Source organism: Haliaeetus albicilla, chromosome 24 (genome assembly GCF_947461875.1).
Source record: "Haliaeetus albicilla chromosome 24, bHalAlb1.1, whole genome shotgun sequence".
Classification (NCBI taxonomy): Eukaryota; Metazoa; Chordata; class Aves; order Accipitriformes; family Accipitridae; genus Haliaeetus; species Haliaeetus albicilla.
Window position 1 is genome coordinate 20376298 of NC_091506.1, and position 21217 is coordinate 20397514.

The 21217-nt window shown below is 57.5% G+C and overlaps 2 protein-coding genes, 1 long non-coding RNA gene and 1 other non-coding gene across 6 annotated transcripts in view; 1 reads left to right on the top strand and 3 right to left on the bottom strand.

Annotated features, from left to right (window-relative positions):
* Positions 1-7232, bottom strand: part of RNF123 (ring finger protein 123) — a 52503-nt gene extending 45271 nt beyond the window's left edge. Inside the window, exons 1-4 of one of the 3 annotated variants that reach the window (XM_069769664.1) lie at positions 6985-7232; positions 4378-4571; positions 3237-3321; positions 598-677 (exon numbers count right to left, since the gene is read on the bottom strand). In XM_069769664.1, coding sequence (XP_069625765.1) covers positions 598-677; positions 3237-3321; positions 4378-4459 — 247 coding nt within the window. In that variant the 5' untranslated portion in view covers positions 4460-4571; positions 6985-7232. Of the gene's footprint in view, positions 1-597; positions 678-3236; positions 3322-4377; positions 4572-5851; positions 6656-6984 lie in introns of those variants that run through there. The other 2 variants (XM_069769666.1, XM_069769665.1) reach the window with 2 other exon arrangements.
* Positions 7233-7463: 231 nt separating this feature from the next.
* On the bottom strand, positions 7464-10495 carry LOC138690846 (PHD finger protein 7-like). The gene is made up of 8 exons (XM_069811962.1): positions 10389-10495; positions 9964-10055; positions 9784-9873; positions 9380-9504; positions 8878-9147; positions 8547-8660; positions 8276-8394; positions 7464-8092 (listed from the first exon to the last, which is right to left on the bottom strand). Exons 1-8 carry the CDS (start codon positions 10429-10431, stop codon positions 7464-7466), a joined length of 1482 nt encoding a protein of 493 aa, XP_069668063.1. The 5' UTR covers positions 10432-10495.
* Positions 10496-14765: 4270 nt separating this feature from the next.
* On the top strand, positions 14766-14850 carry LOC138681859 (small nucleolar RNA SNORD45). Its single transcript, XR_011322059.1, has one exon. It is a non-coding gene; the product is annotated as a small nucleolar RNA SNORD45 (small nucleolar RNA).
* Positions 14851-20124: 5274 nt separating this feature from the next.
* LOC138681786 (uncharacterized) lies at positions 20125-20850 on the bottom strand. Its single transcript, XR_011321992.1, has 3 exons — positions 20738-20850; positions 20313-20404; positions 20125-20223 (listed from the first exon to the last, which is right to left on the bottom strand). It is a non-coding gene; the product is annotated as an uncharacterized lncRNA (long non-coding RNA).
* Positions 20851-21217: the final 367 nt, after the last annotated feature.

Consider the following 21217-nt stretch of genomic DNA (forward strand, 5'->3'; position numbering starts at 1 on the left):
GTTAAGTTTTCCACATTGCCCGAAAATTTTGCTTTCGCAAAATTCAAAGACCAGACTGAACTCTGAGCCAAATGTTTGGCTGACATATCACACTTTGATTGCAGCCAGCAAGAAAAATTATTCTTTTTAGGAGAGGATCTAGGTTGTATCCTGCCACATCCTGACTCATTCAGGGAAACGGACGCTAGCAAGAGTACAGGCAACAGCCTGAGGCCTAAAGTGAATACCTACAGTGGGGACCAGTATGTAAAAATTGACAACAAGCCTCTGCATTTCCCACTGAGGATAGCACTTCACGCTGCTGGTCACAGCAATGGCTCTGCATATCATTATCAGTGAAATACCTCCAACATTTGGCCCAAACCTGCTTTTCCAGGCATTTTCGCCTGGAAATATGCCTCCTCCATCTGCAAGCAGACCTGCTCCAGGGCTGACTGATGAGCTCCTCACAGGCAGGATTTAAAGGTATGACAAATTAGAGCACAGGAGGGCAGAACAACGCTCACTCAGGGAACTGCCTTTCATGATACAACTCGTCCTCCCAATTAGGCAGCACAAGCAGCAGCAAAAATTGGACAGACACTCAGTGCCTCCTACCTCGACTGTCTTCGGAGCCATTCTCCTCTGCTAGCAATCGATCAAGGTGCTCCTGCAGGTTCTGGAACGTCAGGTGCTTTCTAGGGAATAAACATGCACAGAAGTCTTCAGAAAACTCCATCTCCAAAAGAGTTTCAGCCCAGACATATGTGCCCGCACAGTCCTGTGCTGTGAGACATGAACCGTGAAGTTCTGTCGATCTGTGTTTCTTGTCATGAACCCGAGGAATTTGTTGCCCAGCATGTTGGGGCAATGAATGAACCAAATATAGTGTCAATAAGCAAAGTAGTTAACAAAGGATCTTAAAGGCTTCAGTCTGCTCAGGAGTATTTTGTGGCAGTAAGAAAACTGTACTGCGGTACAGTGGCAGTAAGAAACCGTACTGCAGTACAGTGGCAGTAAGAAACCAGCTGTACTACCAACAACTGTGGACCACGACTTCGCTGCAGTCAGCATCATACAAACACAGCATAAGTCAGGATCCTTTTTTTCCCCCAAGTATTTCATAATATAAAAGAAGAGAGAAGACCATACCAGCAGCTGGAGCAGTTCAGACAAAGGTCAGGCTAGCCCAGCACCTTCTCTCTGACAACAACCAAAACCACTTTGTTTTCACACTGAGGAAAAGTCTCTCACACACACCCTCTGGGCCACTATTTTAGAGAACTTCTTCATACTGCCCTCCACTAGTTCTCTCTTTCCAAAGCTAGTTTACTTAGCTGTTTCTTGTACAAGAGCCATTCCATACATCTGACTTGCTCTTACCCTTCCTCAAAACCTCTGTAGCTCTAAAATACCCTTTTGGAGTCAGCGAGACCAGAACCACATGATACTCGAGACGAAGGTAAGGCACAAATTTATTCAGTGGCATAATGATTTTCCTTATCGTACATGCCTTTCCCAACAATTCCTAACTTCCTACTTTATTTTTCTGACTTAGTATTCCCACCCCAATCTCTTTCCTGTGCTATAAAAATCAGCCCAGGGCCCATCATTTTATGCACAATGTTGAGGCTGTTCCCCTTTCAGTACATTACTTTGCATTTCCCTACACTGAGTTTCATAGACCATTTCACTACCCAGTCACTGTTACAGCCACCTTACCCTTACATTGCTCTAAATAGCTTTGTAACAGCAGCAAACCTTCCCCCTCATGCTCTCTCCCTTTCCAAGTCTCCCAAGGGTACACAGAACAACACAGGTCGTGTTGCAGGTCTTTGAGGGACCCCAGCAGGACCTCCTTTTACTGTAAGAGTTGCTAGTTGTTCCTATCCCTGCTTCCCATTTCCAAAGCCATCTGTGGAACAACTTCCCACTTCTTCAGGACTAGGGTTTTCCCCAAGACTGTGGTGAAAGACCTTTTGAAAGCCTGATGGATGTGAAGATGCACAGAAGTGGAATCAAAGAATCAGTTTTGGTTGGCAGGAGAGAGGATGGGTTCAGCAAAGCAGCTTAATCAGCAGCTAGCATGGAGGAGGAGTTCTAGAAGGAGGTTAGAAGAGCACGAGGCAGCCAGAGAGGTGTCTGCAGCGAGCTCCTCTGTGAGGAATTTAGGCCTCCGAAGACAGGATGTCATACCATAAAAGTTGCTCTCATATGGCCAATGTTATTTTCAAGACCTATTTGACTGCTGCTGGGCTTTCTACCAAATAGCCAAGTCCAGGGAAAAGGGTGGAAGGCAGGGAAAAAATAGAGACCAGTCCAACAAACCATCAATATCACCAGGCAAAGAAATTAGAAATACTGAAAACCAAAATGCTCAGGTAGGTGGAATATTCCAAGGCATGCTGGCAGGAGAGCTCATGGCAAAGTAACACGACCCACTTTGCACTCCCCTGCCATAACCCTAGCTCACCAAGAGCAGAGAGGGCCAAGAGCTATTTTTAGCAGCTCTGAGCTCACATTTGAGCTGGCAGTACTAAGTATAGCCCATGGAATGTGACCCCAGCCACTCTGCAGCACTTCCAACCAGCAGGAGCTACTCGCCTGCCTTGCTCTACCACACTCGTACCTGCCCTGAACCTGTCTGACTTGCCTCTGGCAAAAGAGCTAAATGCAAGGGAAATTTTTCTCATCCACAGCTACAAGTTTCTGGGCTACAATATGAAGGAGAACTGAAAACAAATAGAAGAAAACAGACACTAACCAGGAACTTTCTGTTTCTTTTCCTTTGGTGACTCGTAATAATAAAAGTACTAACAGTTCCACAGCCTGAGAAATGTATGACATTCCATATATCAGTAATAGCCTTGCTTTAAGCTTACAGGGCACTGACAACCTATTTTTCATTCCTGTACCTAAAACCTGTGCATGTTGCGCTTCCTTACAAGTAAAGGGGGAACAGGAATAATAAGGTGAACGCCTACTTGCCTATTTATTTCAGAAATATTGCCTAGTGATTTTGTGTATGGGGTTTTTCATGCAAAAAATTCTGAAGAATCCTTCCTAGCAAGCCCTGCAATTTGGAAAAGCCATTAAAGCACAAGACCTAAGAGTAATTTCTGTAACACGGGGCTGCTGTGCTTTTAACAAAGATCACTGTGTGGCACTAAAAGATCTTTCCTTTCACCGCAGTGCTGTATATCTGGTGACTGATACAGCATCGCTTGCCATCTAGTGAATGAGAAGAAGTCCAATACCTGTAAGCAGCTGCAGGCTGGTTCCCATCAGCATTGGTAAAGACGCGATGCAGATAATCATTCAGCAGCCTGCTGTTCACAATCCCTTGTGAAAAACAGAAAGGAAATAAGCTTAGGGAGTCAGGAGATAAACTCAAACATTAATTTCATATACAAGCAAGAAACTGTTAACTATGGGAAGATGACGTTCAAGTCTGCAGATCAGTACAGTGGAAAACACAGCTTCAAGAAGTCATTCATCATCTTACTGTCTTCACTAGCAGCCCGGGAGTCCAGCATTATGGGGTGCATCTCTGCAACAAGGGCTCTTTCAATTTGAGCTGCTCTACAATAGAAAATGGGAGCCTATAAATTGGTATCCACAGGTGGAACTACATCCTCAGGAATCCTGCTGTACTAATTCCAGATAAAGCAGCTTCAAAAGCCGGAGGTGGGAATCCAATTTCATTTAAAAAAAAAAATAAAAAAAAAATCTTATCACTATTGCAATTCCTGATGTCCTATTCATACCTGGGACATTTTAAGTACCTCCATCTCTTAACTGCACTATAAGATGCTGAAATAGAAAGGTTTGCAGATGCAGCTCATGTCATCTTACCCACAGTCCTCTTTAATGATGTATGCCTCACTTTAGCTTTCATCGTGCAAAACAATCCTGTGTCACATTGATGCAGCATGCTTTATTTCTGGGTGCAACAGTGCCCTCAAATGCCAGATTTATGGTCTCATAAGCACACTTCTGCTGGATTAGCAAGCCCAAAACGAAACAGACTGCCTAGCAGGTACCAAAACTTCCCAGAAAAGGATTAATCTGAGAACTTGACAAACTGTTAATCCTGGAAGGGGAACTCCCTGAATCAGATGGGACAAAGGCAGGCAACACGACATTCTCAAGCCTCACAAGGCAGGGCTGTGTGCCAAAGAAAGGACACTGTGACATGAGCTTCTGGAGTCCTTAGTACTACAGGAACATCCCTCCCAAAATCTCATCTCAGTTCAGGGATTTACTCAGTTTCAGCCCCACCACACTTCACATCAGCAAGGTAACTGCAACTGGAAGGCAGCTGATCTCAAGTGAGGCAAGGGGCGCTCACCCGATCCACAGTGGTCCTGCTTTTACACGGCACATACAGGCCCATACCTGTGACCTTGGACTTCTCTGGCTCGGTGCTCAGCCTGTAGTTCTTCCTCGAGAAAGTAGTCCCAGCACCTCTTGACGTCATTCTTCACAGGCACCACTTCCAGAGCGGACATAAGATGGACAAACGCCTAAACCAAAACTTGCTGGGGAGGATGCTGCCTTTAGACTTCTCCCTTTCTTGGAGGTTGATGTACCTGGATTGAACAAGGAGAAGCCAAAAAATAGCCAGAGTCCTCGCGTTAGCAACATCATACAAGAGCCCAAAGCCAACTTCCTGCCAACCCTGCTCTCAGTCCCACCTGTCCAACAGCTCAAAATCTTCCCAAAGTAGACAAGGCATTAAGCCACACTCCAGACAACCACATAGACCCCACTCCAACCAAAGGCACAGGCAGAACCAAGCCAGAAACACAGGCAACCTTTGCACCAAGTTTGAGCCAGAAACACTGAGCCAGTACAGGGTCACGACTACCACCACTGCCAAACACCGCCGAAACTGGCAACCACACTGCACTTCTACTCATGCCCTGATGAGACATTTCTGCCTTTCTCTCCCATGCTGTATTCATTAAGACAGGAATATGCACCTGGTTAATCTTCGGTTTAACAAGTTTATTAGATTATTCCGCTATCCAAAACAGAGAGAGAGGGAGAAGGAATGAGACAAATGCAGATGAACTGGACTACAAAAGAATACAACTGACTACAAAGCAAAAGAGCCAGCTGTTGGTTTTACAGGGATAAAAGCAGATGCAGGTAGAAGTACGCAGAAGTGTTTACAGGTAAAAACCTACCATGAGACTAAAGATTCATGACCCTTCCTGGTATCACCAGAATGCAAAGAAAGCTATCAGAGCTGATCTGACATGTGCCAGGACAAGAAGAATAAATTCAAGTTGCTAGTTCCATCCAGCTTCAAAATGTTAGGTTACAGCCCTCTTCTACTTCTGATTGCCCCAACAGCTGACCTTCACTGGAAGTCTCTCTCATTCACTAGACAGCCATTTGACAAACTGCTTTGCGACAGGAAGATGCAACATGAGTAAAGACTGCAGGAATTAAATGCTTGCTGGCAGTCTCGTACAGAGCAGAAACTAAGGTGAACCCAAGAAAAGTTAGTGAACTTGCTAAGTGACACAAGTGCCATGGCAACTCCACTGGCAGAAGATCACTTGAGCTTCAGCTAGACTCGGGAAAGGATTTCCTAATGCCCCTTTCCTTGGGGCCACCCCAGCATCCAGCAGTGGAGCAGCACTGCTCGGCATCCCTCCTGCAGCACTGCCAAGTGAAACCACAGGAACAAAGCAAAAAACAGCCTCGATCAATGGCCCTGAACGATCTGCATCAGAGACTCAAAACAAGGAATAAACAATTAAACTATAAACAGAAACACATCATTTACTACCAAAGCAGAGCAGACAGCACAACGTGTACTACCCTAAAAGTACTCTAAATACGAGAGACATGATTTCACCTCTGTCAGCACAAGTTAAAAACACCCGAGGATGGCGGGGAGTGCCCCTAGCTCTTCCCAAGGGTGGCCGGCCTGGTACCCGCGCTGCTGAAACAGCCTGAATGCCCAGGCAGAGAGTGCAGCACGGCCACACGGGCACTGTACGAGATTCACTGCTGGCACTGCTGAACTGCCAGGGTTTTTTTCCCTTGGAGCAGATGCTGCTTTCAACAGGTCAGAGAAAGGGCAGAGCAGGGACACACACATCTGCCCCTTCGTTACTCCCACGCACGATTCACAAAACTGGCCCCAGCAGCTCCGGCAAAGACATCCAGCTCTGCGCCGGGCCATGGGTTAAACTCTCGTCTCTGGGCAATGATAGATAAGCAGCTTCCAGCAGAAGGGCCGAATAAACAACATGGGCGAAGCCAGATCTTAAACTGAGCTGAGCGGAGGCAGGCAAGGAGGCCGAGAGCTGGGCCAGCAAACACAGCTTCATCCAGCAGCTGCTGACCGAGCCCTTGCGCTCTCGCCAGGGCAGCGGGGATGAAGCTGGCGGGGAGACAGCCAGCCAGCCGGGCAGCAGAGGCCCCCACGCCGCTCGGGAAACTCCTCTGCGTTGATCACAAGCGCAGGTCTCTGTGGCACCCCCAACCTGGCAGCACCCCCAAACCAGGAATACCGGGCAGCATAGCCCAAATCTAGGAACTGACCCTAAAACCAGGCACATCCCACAGCCGCCAGCACCCCCTAAGCTGCTGGCATGCCCCAAGCCCAGAGACACCCCCAAACCCAGAAACACGCCCGAAGCTGGGCGGCAGTCCCTGCAGCCACTGACACCCCCCCCCAACCTGGCGGCACCCTCCATGCCCCACAAACACCCCCAAACCGCGGGTCGCCCCTACACCTGCCCACAAACCCCAAAGCCCAGACAGCCCTGCCCGGCGCGGAAGAACCCCCAATCAGGCGCCTCCCCCCCAAAAACAGGACGACACTGCCCGAGACCACCCTGCCCGGCGCCCAGCCCCGCGGAGGAAGGGGCAGCGCCCGGCTCGGGCCCAGTGGGGGCCCCGCGCTGCCGGAGCCTGGGCCGGGGCCGGGGCCGGGCACGGGGGAGCCAGGGGCGGCCCAGGCCCGACGGCCGCCGCACTCACCGCCGGCCCGGCCGCGCCGCCGCCGTCGCCGCCACCGCCGCCGAGCTACGGCGAGCCGCGAGGGCCATGCCGGGCGGGCGGGCGCGGCCCACGTTGCCGGGAGACGGGCGGCAGCGCCGGGCGGGCCGTGCCGCGCCGGGGGACGTGCTCCGCGCTCGGGCCGTCCCGGGCCGGGCCGCCCTCCCGGGGCCAGGGACAGAGATCCCCGGTCCCGGGGGTGGGCGTGAACTTCCCCCGGGGCAACCGAGCAGGCTGCGGGGCCAGCGAGGTCCGAAGCCCACGGCCATGGCGCGGGGCAGCCGGCCAAGGCCAGCCCGCGAGGAGGGAGGTCTGGGGAAGGTGCTGCCAACCGCCAGGGAGAAGACAACGCTCTGGGCCCAGCCCCTAAGGCTGCCCCCCAAGAAAGGGAGAGGTGGAGGAGGAGGAGGAAGCTGACGAATGAGCGTGGAATGTCCCAGCACAGAGATTAACGGCCAACTTTATTGTACGGGTGGAGGGGGATCAGGACCAGCGCTCGGGGATGGCGCACGGCTGGTTCCATGGCGGCGTCCGGGCCGGCTGTAGGGATGTTGGGCCCGGCGTTGCAAGCGGGAGCGGTCTGGCATCCGCACGGGCCCAGGGGGGCTGGAGCTTCCACTGCTCTCAAGTGCTGGGGAGCCAGAGGAGGACCCCGCTGGCAGCTGGCTGGCGGTGCTGGGGCTGCTGGTCTCGGGTGCCGGGGAGCTGTGGGACGGCCCCGGCGCCGCCTGGCTGGGGGTGCTGGTCTCAGCACTTGTTGCTGGCGCACGACTCCTGTCACGGCGTCTTCTGGGCCGGCTGTAAGGGTGTTGGGCCCGGCGTTGCAAGCGGGAGCTGTTTCGCATGCGGTCGGGCCCAGGGGGGCTGGAGCGGCTGCTGCCCTCAAGCACTGCGGAGCCTTGGGACGGCCCTGATGCCTCATTGCCGGGGCTGCTGGTCTGCGGTGCCAGGGAGCCATGGGGTGGCCCGAATGCCACCTGCCTCCCAGTGCTGGGGCTGCTGGTCTCCGGTGCCGGAGACCTGAGCGATTGCCGCGATCCTGCCTGGCTGGCAGTGCTGGGGCCGGCGAGCTCCGAGCTGGCACTGGAGGCTGTAAGGGGAAGCAGGAAGGTCAAGGGCTCGGCCCCTAGGCCCAGGGCAGGATAGGCCAGAGCGGTGCCCCCAGCCCTCCTAGAGCAGAGAGGCTCTGCCAGGCCCACCCTGGGCTCCCGCTGCCAGGCCTTGCCTGGCCCCTGGCCCCAGCCCAGGGGCAGCCGGGTGCTTTGCCTCTTACCGGTGCCCAGGCCAGCACACGCGTCGCACTCCCAGCTAGTTGTGCTATGCTTCATGAAGGAGCAGCGTCTGTGGGTGCCCTCGGCAGCGCAGGAGCAGCACAGGAGCAGTTGCCAGGGCCTGGGGAAGCAAACGGGTTCATGGCTGTGAGGACAAAGTGACCGCAGCACGGGATTGTCCGGCCGAGCTCTCGGTCTCGGTCCTTGCGCCTCGAGCCCTTGGCGAGACAGGGTTCCCGTACAGAGCCCCGGGGTGCAGCTTTGGCAACTTACCCCTCTTGCTCTGCCTGCTCCCTGCCTCCGGGACAAAGGCACTCCCTGGCATCGCAGCGGCTATGCCTCTCATATAATTCTTCGTAGGCACCATCATCCTCCCATGATGGTCCTCTATTTGTGAAGGAAGGGAAAATTGATGAGACCCTGCTGTCCCAGCATAAGGGAGATGCAGGGCGTCCCTGCGCATCCCCCCCTGCCCCATTTCCAGCTCCTCCGTGAAGCTGAAGCCCAGATTGACAGCAGAGGGCCAGGACTGCTGAGGCAGCCCCTGGCAGGGCACAGCGCTTGCATCCTCCTCACTTTTGAGCTGTGAAGAAAAAATACCAACCTCCTGGGGATTCGGATCCCCATGGTGAGCATTTCCATCAGAAATCGATATTCATTTTGACAATGTGGGCACTGGAAGCAGGAGAAGCCAACGTGCATAGCCTGATTCTGGATGCAGCCCCTGTGGAACCAGGCGTGTTTGCACGCTGGGCATACCATGGTGCCGTAGGACTTTCTCTTCTCCACAAGGTCCAGACAGATGAGGCAGGTGGTATTCTCCTCTGGAGCTGCCTCCACTGCCTGCTCTGGGCGGTGCTCCCAGCAGAAGGCCCTGGGGGCAAGAGGAAAGGGATGGGCGAGGTGAGAAGCGCTGGCTCCTTCCCCGGGTGGCGGCAAGGAGGGGAGACGAGGTGTGAAGGAGCCCCAGATCTTGTCTGGCTGTGGCTATGCCTGAGACTGGCTGTTCTGAAATGTCACTGCGGGTTCCTTCCCTGTTTGGCTGATGCTGGCAGGAAGAGGATTGAAAGCAAGCAGCCTCCCCTGTGGGGGCCAGCTGCCCTTACCTGTAGAGCCCAAAGAATTGGGTGACGCATCCACCCTCCACGGCACAGGGGAGATGGAAGCTGCGCTCGCAGCCTGTTTCCCGGCAGGAGATGGCGGCCCCGCTCTCGCCACAGACGAAGCAGTGCTGGAAAGAGCAGAGCAGCCCCCATCAGCGGCAGCCCCAGGGCCGCCACGGCCAGCCCCACGCCTCCGGGCAGGGCGCAGGATGTGGCCGCTGCTGGGTCACACCCCGCAGATGCGCCTGTCGGACGAGGCTCCTGTGCTGGAGCCTCTGTGGAGCTGCTGGGAGCAAGACTCCTGCCCCAGAGCCGGCCGGAAGGGCTGGGATTTCTTTCTCGGATCCAGGCTAGGGTCCCGCAAACCTCTCCCGGCACAGATCTCCCTGGTCTTGTCAGGTGCTCACCTTCTGCGCTGCCTGCGCGATTGTACGTCGAATATCCTCAAGGCGAACCCCATCCCTACTCCGTCGCTGAAAAAGCTTGTTGGCAAAAAACTGCAGCAGAGGAAAAAGGAGGAGCTTGCTGAGGAGAGCGTGGCAGGGACTGCCTGTCGGCAAGCTGGAGGGAGCCCTGGCGTAACTCACCAGGCAAAACACGTGGGCACAGAGCCCTCGCTTCTCCAGTTTGGCCCCGCAGAGAGCCGGGTCAGCCTCTGCCCGGCGACACAGCAGGCATGCTGGAGGGGAGAGAGCAAACGCCACTGGGAATGAGCACCTCTGCGGGGCCGGGGGAAGCGTCCCTGAGGGATTGCCCCCAAGGGCCTGCTCTGCCCCTGCCGAGCTGGCTGATGGGCAGGGCTGGAGGCCTTGGAGAGGAAGGGGGCATTGCAGGCACGGGGGTCCCAGCAGGTGCCCACTGCCCAGCCTGGGCCCCGCTGGCTGAGGACAGGAGGGGCCCTGCCCCGGGGTGGTCGGGGAGCTCCTGCCTCCCCCTGCCACCGCTCTCGGCCCCACGCCGGCCGCCCCGACAAGCCCTCTGCTACGCCGCGGGAGGGCTACTTTGCTCTCACCCTGCTCCATCGAGTCGGGGGCCTTCTGCTTCCTTGCGGACATGGCGCACGTCAACGGTGAGCGTTTGGAGAGTCCCTGTCCCAGCAGCGCCGGGCGTCTCCTCCAAATGCTCCTCTGCTGACTCTGAGGGAGAAGCGGGGCGCGGGCGAGGGAGAAGCCAGAGGCGGGTGAGCTTGCAGCACAGGCCCAGCGCCCCGAGGCCTGGGGCCCCCCTCCTCCCTCGGCAGCCCCGCACCAGCCCCGTCCCTCCCCTGCCCTCTCCTCACCTCACCAGGTCGCACTGACGGGCGGCCTGTGCCCAGCGCTCCTTTTTGTGGGCTTGCCCCCGCGGGTCACAGTGGCCGCTGTGACATCAGCACCGCTGGCCCGCGTGCGCCCCGGCTACGGGCAGGGACGCCCTCGGCCACCTGCCGCCCGCTCTGAGGCGGCCACCACCTCACAGGGGTGGCTGCGAAGTGCTGAGGCGGGGGCCCGAGCCCTCGGCACCCACGTCACCGGGGCGTCACCGGGTGACGCTGAGGGAGCTGGGGCTGTTTAGTCTAGAGAAGAGGAGGCTGAGGGGAGACCTTGTCGCTCTCTACAACTACCTGAAGGGGGGTTGTAGTGAGGTGGGTGCTGGTCTCTTCTGTCAGGTGGCCGGAGATAGGACGAGAGGCAATGGCCTCAAGTTGCGGCAAGGGAGATTTCGGTTAGATAGGCGCGTGATTTTGGGGGCGAGCAGTGAGGGCCTGTCACGACCCAGACTGGACAGACCAGGGAGTCGTGTTTAATTCGAAATTCTCTTGGGCTAAATTAAGGTGAAGCAACACCAAACGATCGGTTAAAGATTTTATTCATGACAGAAGCCAACTGATTTGGGGAGGCGTGGTAGTAGGTGGCAGGGTTTCTCACAACAGGAACTGGCATAAGACTACTTCTGTAAACCGTGTAACCATATACATCAATTGAGGGAATAAGGAGATCACTCCTGTTGAGTCAGGAGGTTCAGAGCAGACCCCCTCGCTTTCCAGACTCCTCCTCAGAGAAGGGCCCAGGGGCGGCTGCATCTACTCTTAGTCTCAGGCTTGGTCAACGGTTTCTATCTTGAAACGGATGAGGTGTAGGGACTTTGGCAAAGGAAAAGGAAAGAGAGAAGAAGACAGAGAGAGAAAAAGGAAGAGAGAAAGATTTCACCGGTCCTGGGTCTGTCCAGCGTTGGTTCAGTCAGCCGAGGTGTCTGGTCAGCCGAGGGGTCCAGTCCTGGTGGGCTTGTCCGGTGGACAAGTTTCCTCTTGTCCTATTGCAAGTTTCCTGATGGAAGAGACCAGCACCCACCTCACTACAACCTCCTTTCAGGTAGTTGTAGAGAGCGATAAGGTCTCCCCTCAGCCTCCTTTTCTCCAGACTAAACAGCCCCAGCTTCCTCAGCCGCTCCTCGTAAGACTTGTGCTCCAGGCCCCTCACCAGCTTGGTTGCCCTTCTCTGGACACGCTCCAGCATCTCCATGTCTTTCCTGTAGTGAGGGGCCCAAAACTGAACACAGGACTCGAGGTGCGGCCTCACCAGTGCCGAGTACAGGGGAACAATCACCTCCCTGCTCCTGCCGGCCACGCTATTTCTGATACAGGCCAGGATGCCGTTGGCCTTCTTGGCCACCTGGGCACACTGCTGGCTCGTATTCAGCCGGCTGTCAACCAGCAGCCCCAGGTCTTCTTCTGCCGGACAGCTTTCCAGCCACTCTTCCCCAAGCCTGTAGCGCTGCGTGGGGTTGTTGTGACCAAAGCGCAGGACCCGGCACTTGGCCTCGTTGAACCTCGTACAATTGGCCTCGGCCCATCGATCCAGCCTGTCCAGATCTCTCTGTAGAGCCTTCCTACCCTCAGGCAGACCAACCCTCCCTCCCAACTCGGTGTCGTCGGCAAACTTGCTGAGGGTGCACTCCATCCCCTCATGCAGATCGTTGATAAAGATATTAAACAGAAGCGGCCGCAGTACTGAGCCCTGGGGAACACCACATGCGACCCACATTTTCTCCTGCCTCCAGGGTTTGTCAGCTTTCTATCAGCCACGGCTTTGCCAGATTCCCACTCGAGGTGACTGGAGGCAGTTTTGCTCCTGCCCCACTTGGCTTATGTAGTTTTGGGCTGTCCCCACTCGGGACATCTGGTATAACCCCTTGTTCCCACTCAAAACATAGCCCCGTGCCAGCTACCGTGAAGAAAATTAACTCTATCCCGGCCCAAACCAGCACCCCTCCCCTGTAAAAGAGAGGGGTTTGATGCCAGGGCAAACGACAATTTGCCGACTTGGCAGAGTACGGGTGCCCTGAGATGTCTCAGGAGAGGCAGGCTGGGCTAAAGCTTCTCTCCTCCTCCTCCTCCTCTCCGGGTTCTGTGGTCTAGCGGAGCAGCTGGGGCTTTGCCGCAAGGACACCCTGGGTCCCGGTCTGCTGTCCTGCAGGCAGCAGCACAAGCCAGGAATGACACTGTCTGCTCAGCACGCTCTGGGTGTTCTCCATGGGAAGGACAGCATGGGACTGGGCTTGTTGTTCCAGCTTTATTAAAAAAAAAAAATTTATTAAAATACAGCTGTTTTCCAGAGGAGGATTTCACTTCTTCAGGGCTCACCGGGGGCCAGCAGCACAGTGACTGCAGGCTCCATCCTGATCTTGGCATCTCTCTTATCAGGATGAAGATGGCCTCCGCTGCGAGAGTCCTGACCGAGAGTTCAGGGTCTTTTGCCAAGGGCAGAAGGGCTGCAAGAGAAGGAAGCAGAGCAGACATGACCCCCCCCCTGCCTGCAGAGACCCCCAGGAGTCCCCTCCAGACCATGGCACCCTGCCCAGGCCCCGTCCCCTGCCCCACCAGCCCCTCCTCGCCGTCGCAGGTATCCCGCAGCTTCTGCCTGCTCAGGTTCCTCGGGTGCCATGCGGCAAGACCTTGCTGCCAATGCGGTGGTGGGGACTGGGGCCAGGCTGGCAGAAGAGGGACCCTGGGGACTGTGGCCCACCGATGAACCTGATGGCCACCTCTGGCAAGGTGGCTTGAGTGTCCCGCAGGTACGGCAGGCTCTGCCAGAGGTCTTCTTCCACCCTCTTCTTGTCGTGCGCTAACTAGAGAGAGCACAAGGGCACAGGGACTGGTACGGACCCTCCCAAGTTGGCCGGACCAGTACCTCCTCCCACTACCCCCTTCCCCCTGGCGACTCCTGTCTCCCAGCCAGAGCTGGGAGAGGTTCAGACAGCCGCAGGCAGTGGGGGCCCGGGCATGCTGAGACCCCCTCTTTCATATTGCTAGGGCCCATATGAGTCAGCATTTCCAAAGGGCCGTTTTTAAAGCCTGAAACCAAGGATTTTGGCCCTAAAACGGGGCTTTGGACCCTACAGCTGGGTCTTTGGATGCTCATTATATGCCTCGGACATTAAGGAAATGAGGCTTTGAGCCCTAAGTGAGGAGTTTGTACCTTAAAATGAGGGTTGGCACCCTGCAACTGAAGTCTTTCAATCCTCGAATCAAAGCTTTGGACCCTAAGCCTGAGGCTTTGGGACCTAAGCCTGAGGCTTTGAGCCCTAAAAGTGGGCTTTGGACCCTCCAAATGAGGGTTTGGACAGTCCAGATGCAGCCTGCACCCTAAAAATGCTTGTCTGGATCCTAAAAAAGAGGCTTTGGACCCTGAAAATGAGACTATGCAAACTAACCCTGAGCTTCTGCACCCTAAAAGTGAAGGTTTTGGAAACTAAAATGAGGCTTTGGAAGGCAAAACTAAGAGTTTGGAAAGTAAAAATAAGGGTTTGGACCGTATAAATTTGGATTTAGACTCTACAAATGAGGCTGTGGTCCTTCCAGATCAGACTTTGGGGCTTAAAAATGATGCTCTGGGCCCTTAAAATGAGTCTCTGAACCTTAAAGATGGAGCTTGGAACTAATAAATTAGGTTTTGTCCTCCATGTATGTGGGCCTGGACCTTAAAAATGACTGTTTGCACCCCCAGAAGTAGGCTTTGGTCTTTTAAATTTATGCTTTTTGCCCTAACATTGAGGCTTGCATTATAAAAATAAGGGTTGACACTTGAAAAACTCAGGGTTGAATTTTAAAAATGATGCTTTGTAAAGCACAAACTCGTACTTGTTCACTGTAGCTATCTCCATGGCAGGTTAAATTTCTCGCCGTCTATTCTGTGTTTTAGTTTCCTTCTCAGGCAAACCATGGTGACAAACAGTACCCAAAAGGCTCTGGTGCTTCCAGACAGTGGCTTGATGGCTTGCGTAACCTACCTGTAGCCCTATCCCACGGAACGTAGGAATGGTGTTACAAGTAAATAAGGTAGCGTCCTGCTTTAGGAAGAAAGTGTGTTGGACTTGAAAGCCTTGGGTAGGACAGGAGGAGCATGTCTTCTTGGGTCAGTGATGAGCGTTGGCATGTACTGTGTGATCTAGAGTTGATGTCTGTCGCCACTTGAGCTCTAGAATTACTCTGAGACCCAGGAAGCTCCGGTTTCCTTAGGCTGTGACCTAAGGGAGTCGAGATAAAGACAGTTTAACAAGTGCAGGGAATAAAAAAGGAAGCCAACTGATGTGACAGCAACCACCGACCACCTCTCACCAGCAGGCAGATGCCCAGCCATCTTGGTGCAGTGGCTGCCTTGGAAAGACTCCCCCAGTCCCGGTTTTCTTGCTGAGCATGACACTACGTGGTATGGATCCGTGGTACCCCTTCGGTCAGCTCGGGGCAGCTGTCTCTGCTGTGTCCCCTCCCAGCCAGCTGGGTGGGGCAGCAGAGTGAGAAACAGAGAAGACCTTGGTTCTGCGTAAGCACTGCTCAGCAGTAGCTAAACATCGGTGTGCTGTCAACGCTAAAACCAGCATCGTGCAGGGTGCGATGACAAAAAAATTACCGGTATCCCAGCCAGGCCCAGTACAGAAACCCTTCTGTGCCCGCTCACGATTCTTATTCCTGTGAGAAACCCATGAAAAATAGGGCATTTGACTTATCGGGGAGAAATGTGAACACACTCCCGATCTCTGGCTGGCATCTCGCTTTACTTGCATGACCTAGAAGGTACGCGCAAGTCTACGCGGTTTCTTCGGCACCTTGGGAAAGGGCTCTCTTGCCTCGATTTCCAGGGAGAAACTCCCCAAAGCGGCACCACAGAGGTATTCCTAAACCTCGCTAACTGAGAGCCCCCAGCAGCAAATTCTGCTGACTAACACCGGGCCCGACTCACCCTCCCTAGGAGGAAAACCGTAGATTAAGGGACGCCTGGAAAATAGGACACGAAAAAGAAGTTCCAGGTAGTCAAAGCTACATTCACATTATTAGGTCAGCCCAACAGTATAAGAACACAAGGCTGCCAGATTAAACACAGAAATCACATCGGTTTTCCCCTCGTTGCATGTTTCTGCCGTGCAGACCTCATCAAGGTCTGGCCCTGCCAGCTGGACGTCCCCAGCTCCCCGTCAGCCGTATGATGCAACAGCCCATACGACAGGCGCCCGGAGCTCACGTCTTCCCAGTCACAGCAGGCAAGAGCAGAATGACAAAGCGCTGCCACCGAGTTCTCTTTTGGACCCTCTGTACCTCCTTTCCTTCCTCTTTGTTGGCAGGAAAGCCCATCGGGTCTCCCAGGTTCCCCTGCCTTCCTCAGAGAGGACAGCTGCTCCCTGCTGTAATGAAGCAACTCGCATGCTGCATCAAGGCCTGTCAGAAAGGCGCTCAATGCACACACCGCAAGACCACCTGTAGTTTGCCTGAAGAGCGGAGGGTTGTTCGCATCCGTACAGCCAGCCCAGGGGATTCTCTTTGCGCTTTGGTCACCGTTATTCTTTGATTCAGCCTTCCAGCTCTGCGCCATCTTCTGCGGAGCTGTTCAGCCGTCACTCTGCAACCAAATCTCTTCTCCTTCCTGCACTAGAAAGGTACTTGCTGGTCTCCAACGGGAGAGAAATCCTTTTGGATGACTGACATTTCCCAGGCCCCCTGTTACCTTGCCGTAGAGCACGTGGGGGTTTTTTGCTCTAAAGGGCGTATGACGGGACTCAAGCCCTCAGTAACAGGTACTGCTCTGGCTCTCCTGAGCTCTGAGGAGCACGTTCCTGACCAGGTGTTTGCAGTCTCTCTTAAAAAGGATTTCTTGGCTTGTTCTGCAAGAAGGAAGCCTTCAGTTGGTGCAGCAGCAATCACGTTGGAGAACAGGACCCGGAGCTGGGGAACGGGGAAAGGCCTTTGGCTACTGTAGAAACACAAGCTGCAGAATTCTTCATGTCACAAAGACAGACGTGACACCGAAATCAACTTTCCAAGAAAAGTAGCTTTGCCACTTTGCCCCAGTTCTGCTAACCTGGGCAACGAGGATGGGAAATGGGTTATAGGCTTATCGAGAAGGAGGCAGAGTTGAAGCGTGTCAAAAGTCGCTGGGGCCGGGGCGCGTGATTTTGGGGGGCGAGTCGTGAGGGCCGTGCCGGCTGGGGGGGGCACAGCCCACATTGCCAGAGACGGGCGGTGGCGCCGACTGGGCCGTGCTGGGCCACCCTCCCGGCGGCGGGGGCAGAGAGCCGAAGCCCACGGCCATGGCGCGGGGCAGCCGGCCAAGGCCAGCCCGTGAGGAGGGAGGTCTGGGGAAGGTGCTGCCAACCGCCAGGGAGAAGACAACGCTCTGGGCCCAGCCCCTAAGGCTGCCCCCCAAGAAAGGGAGAGGTGGAGGAGGAGGAGGAAGCTGACGAATGAGCGTGGAATGTCCCAGCACAGAGATTAACGGCCAACTTTATTGTACGGGTGGAGGGGGATCAGGACCAGCGCTCGGGGATGGCGCACGGCTGGTTCCATGGCGGCGTCCGGGCCGGCTGTAGGGATGTTGGGCCCGGCGTTGCAAGCGGGAGCGGTCTGGCATCCGCACGGGCCCAGGGGGGCTGGAGCTTCCACTGCTCTCAAGCGCTGGGGAGCCAGAGGAGGACCCCGCTGGCAGCTGGCTGGCGGTGCTGGGGCTGCTGGTCTCGGGTGCCGGGGAGCTGTGGGACGGCCCCGGCGCCGCCTGGCTGGGGGTGCTGGTCTCAGCACTTGTTGCTGGCGCACGGCTCCTGTCATGGCGTCTTCTGGGCCGGCTGTAGGGGTGTTGGGCCCAGCGTTGCAAGCGGGAGCGGTCTTGCATCCGCACGGGCCCAGGGGGGCTGGAGCTTCTGCTGCTCTCGAGCGCTGGGGAGCCGCAGGAGGACCCCGCTGGCAGCTGGCTGGCGGTGCTGGGGCTGCTGGTCTCGGGTGCCGGGGAGCTGTGGGACGGCCCCGGCGCCGCCTGGCTGGGGGTGCTGGTCTCAGCACTTGGTGCTGGCGCACGACTCCTGTCACGGCGTCTTCTGGGCCGGCTGTAAGGGTGTTGGGCCCGGCGTTGCAAGCGGGAGCTGTTTCGCACGCGGTCGGGCCCAGGGGGGCTGGAGCGGCTGCTGCCCTCAAGCACTGCGGAGCCTTGGGACGGCCCTGATGCCGCATTGCCGGGGCTGCTGGTCTGCGGTGCCAGGGAGCCATGGGGTGGCCCGAATGCCGCCTGCCTCCCAGTGCTGGGGCTGCTGGTTTCCAGCGGTGGGGAGCCGCAGGAGGACCCCGCTGGCAGCTGGCTGGCGGTGCTGGGGCTGCTGGTCTCGGGTGCCGGGGAGCTGTGGGACGGCCCCGGCGCCGCCTGGCTGGGGGTGCTGGTCTCAGCACTTGGTGCTGGCACACGGCTCCTGTCACGGCATCTTCCAGGCCGGCTGTAGGGATGTTGTGCCCGGCGTTGCAAGCGGGAGCTGTCTCGCATCCGCACAGGCCCAGGGGGACTGGAGCAGCTGCTGCCCTGAAGTGGCGGGGAGCCGCAGGAGGACCGCGAAGCCGCCTGGCTGGCAGTGCTGGGGCTGCTGGTCTCCGGTGCCGGAGACCTGAGCGATTGCCCCGATCCTGCCTGGCTGGCAGTGCTGGGGCTGCTGGTCTCCGACGGTGGGGAGCCGCAGGAGGACCCTGATGGCAGCTGGCTGGTGGTGCTGGGGCTGCTGGTCTCCGGTGCCGGAGACCTGAGCGATTGCCGTGATCCTGCCTGGCTGGCAGTGCTGGGGCCGGCGAGCTCCGAGCTGGCACTGGAGGCTGTAAGGGGAAGCAGGAAGGTCAAGGGCTCGGCCCCCAGGCCCGGGGCAGGATAGGCCAGAGCGGTGCCCCCAGCCCTCCTAGAGCAGAGAGGCTCTGCCAGGCCCACCCTGGGCTCCCGCTGCCAGGCCTTGCCTGGCCCCTGGCCCCAGCCCAGGGGCAGCCGGGTGCTTTGCCTCTTACCGGTGCCCAGGCCAGCACACGCGTCGCACTCCCAGCTGGCCGTGCTGCTCCTCAAGTCGGAGCAGCGTCTGTGGGTGCCCTCGGCAGCGCAGGAGCAGCACAGGAGCAGTTGCCAGGGCCTGGGGAAGCAAACGTGCTCATGGCTGTGAGGACAAAGTGACCGCAGCACGGGATTGTCCGGCCGAGCTCTCGGTCTCGGTCCTTGCGCCTCGAGCCCTTGGCGAGACAGGGTTCCCGTACAGAGCCCCGGGGTGCAGCTTTGGCAACTTACCCCTCTTGCTCTGCCTGCTCCCTGCCTCCGGGACAAAGGCACTCCCTGGCATCGCAGCGGCTGTGCCTCTCGCCTAGTTCTGCGTATGCACGCCTGTTCTCCCATGATGGCAGTCTGATGGAGAAAGGAAAACGGATGAGCCCCTGCTGCCCCGGCATAAGGGAGATGCAGGGCGTCCCTGCTCGCCCCGCCCCGCCCTGTTTCCAGCTCCTCCGTGAAGCTGAAGCCCAGACTCGCGGGACAGCAGAGGGCCAGGAAGGACTGCTGGGGCAGCCCCTGGCGCAGCACAGCGCTTGCAGCCTCCTGTCTTGTGAGCCGGCCAGAAGGACACCAACCTCAAGGGGATTCGGATCCCCATGGTGAGCATTTCTGAGAGAAAGTGCTCCTTATCTCTACAGAGTGGGCACTGGAAGCAGGAAATGCCGGCGCTCATAGCCTGTCCCTGCAGGAGGAGAAACGTAAGGGGCACGAGTGAGGCCCTGGTGCTGCCGAGCGCCTGCCGTGCCCTGGGGGCGAGCAATTCCCGGGGGCGAGGGAACGGCTCCTACCTGGATGCAGCCCCTGTGGAACCAGGCGTGTTTGCACGCTGGGCACACCATGGTGCCGTAGGACTTTCTCTCCTCCACATGGTCCAGGCAGATGAGGCAGGTGGTGTTCTCCTCCGGAGCCGCCTCCACTGCCTGCTCTGGGCGGTGCTCCCAGCAGAAGGCCCTGGGGGCAAGAGGAAAGGGATGGGCGAGGTGAGAAGCGCTGGCTCCTTCCCGGGTGGCAGCAAGGAGGGGAGAGGAGGTACCTGTACTGAAGAGCGAACTGGGTGACGCATCCACCCTCCACGGCACAGGGGAGATGGAAGCTGCGCTCGCAGCCCCTCCGCCAGCAGGAGATGGCGGCCCCGCTCTCGCCACAGACGAAGCAGTGCTGGAAAGAGCAGAGCAGCCCCCATCAGCGGCAGCCCCAGGGCCGCCGCGGCCAGCCCCACGCCTCCGGGCAGGGCGCAGGATGTGGCCGCTGCTGGGTCACACCCCGCAGATGCGCCTGTCGGACGAGGCTCCTGTGCTGGAGCCTCTGTGGAGCTGCTGGGAGCAAGACTCCTGCCCCAGAGCCGGCCGGAAGGGCTGGGATTTCTTTCTCGGATCCAGGCTAGGGTCCCGCAAACCTCTCCCGGCACAGATCTCCCCGGTCTTGTCAGGTGCTCACCTTCTGCGCTGCCTGCGCGATTGTACGTCGAATATCCTCGGGGAGAAATCCCATGAGTCCTGCTTCCCTGCCCCCTCGCTGAAAAAGCCCGCTGGCAAAAAGCTGCAGCAGAGAAAAGAGGAGGAGCTGCTGAGGAGAGCGTGGCAGGGACTGCCTGTCGGCAAGCTGGAGGGAGCCCCGGCGTAACTCACCAGGCAAAACACGTGGGCACAGAGCCCTCGCTTCTCCAGTTTGGCCCCGCAGAGAGCCGGGTCAGCCTCTGCCCGGCGACACAGCAGGCATGCTGGAGGGGAGAGAGCAAACGCCACTGGGAATGAGCACCTCTGCGGGGCCGGGGGAAGCGTCCCTGAGGGATTGCCCCCAAGGGCCTGCTCTGCCCCTGCCGAGCTGGCTGACGGGCAGGGCTGGAGGCCTTGGAGAGGAAGGGGGCATTGCAGGCACGGGGGTCCCAGCAGGTGCCCACTGCCCAGCCTGGGCCCCGCTGGCTGAGGACAGGAGGGGCCCTGCCCCGGGGTGGTCGGGGAGCTCCTGCCTCCCCCTGCCACCGCTCTCGGCCCCACGCCGGCCGCCCCGACAAGCCCTCTGCTACGCCGCGGGAGGGCTACTTTGCTCTCACCCTGCTCCATCGAGTCGGGGGCCTTCTGCTTCCTTGCGGACATGGCGCACGTCAACGGTGAGCGTTTGGAGAGTCCCTGTCCCAGCAGCGCCGGGCGTCTCCTCCAAATGCTCCTCTGCTGACTCTGAGGGAGAAGCGGGGCGCGGGCGAGGGAGAAGCCAGAGGCGGGTGAGCTTGCAGCACAGGCCCAGCGCCCCGAGGCCTGGGGCCCCCCTCCTCCCTCGGCAGCCCCGCACCAGCCCCGTCCCTCCCCTGCCCTCTCCTCACCTCACCAGGTCGCACTGACGGGCGGCCTGTGCCCAGCGCTCCTTTTTGTGGGCTTGCCCCCGCGGGTCACAGTGGCCGCTGTGACATCAGCACCGCTGGCCCGCGTGCGCCCCGGCTACGGGCAGGGACGCCCTCGGCCACCTGCCGCCCGCTCTGAGGCGGCCACCACCTCACAGGGGTGGCTGCGAAGTGCTGAGGCGGGGGCCCGAGCCC

What these genes read in the sequence shown, in the direction of transcription:
- LOC138690846 (XM_069811962.1), bottom strand. Translation starts at nt 10,431, where the DNA reads ATGTCCGCAAGGAAGCAGAAGGCCCCCGACTCGATGGAGCAGG. An exon ending in TCGCGCAGGCAGCGCAGAAG is followed by an intron (nt 9,505 to 9,783) that starts GTGAGCACCTGA and finishes TGCTCTTTCCAG; the next exon opens with CACTGCTTCGTCTGTGGCGA. An exon ending in GTGTGCTGGCCTGGGCACCG is followed by an intron (nt 8,093 to 8,275) that starts GTAAGAGGCAAA and finishes TTCCCCTTACAG; the next exon opens with CCTCCAGTGCCAGCTCGGAG.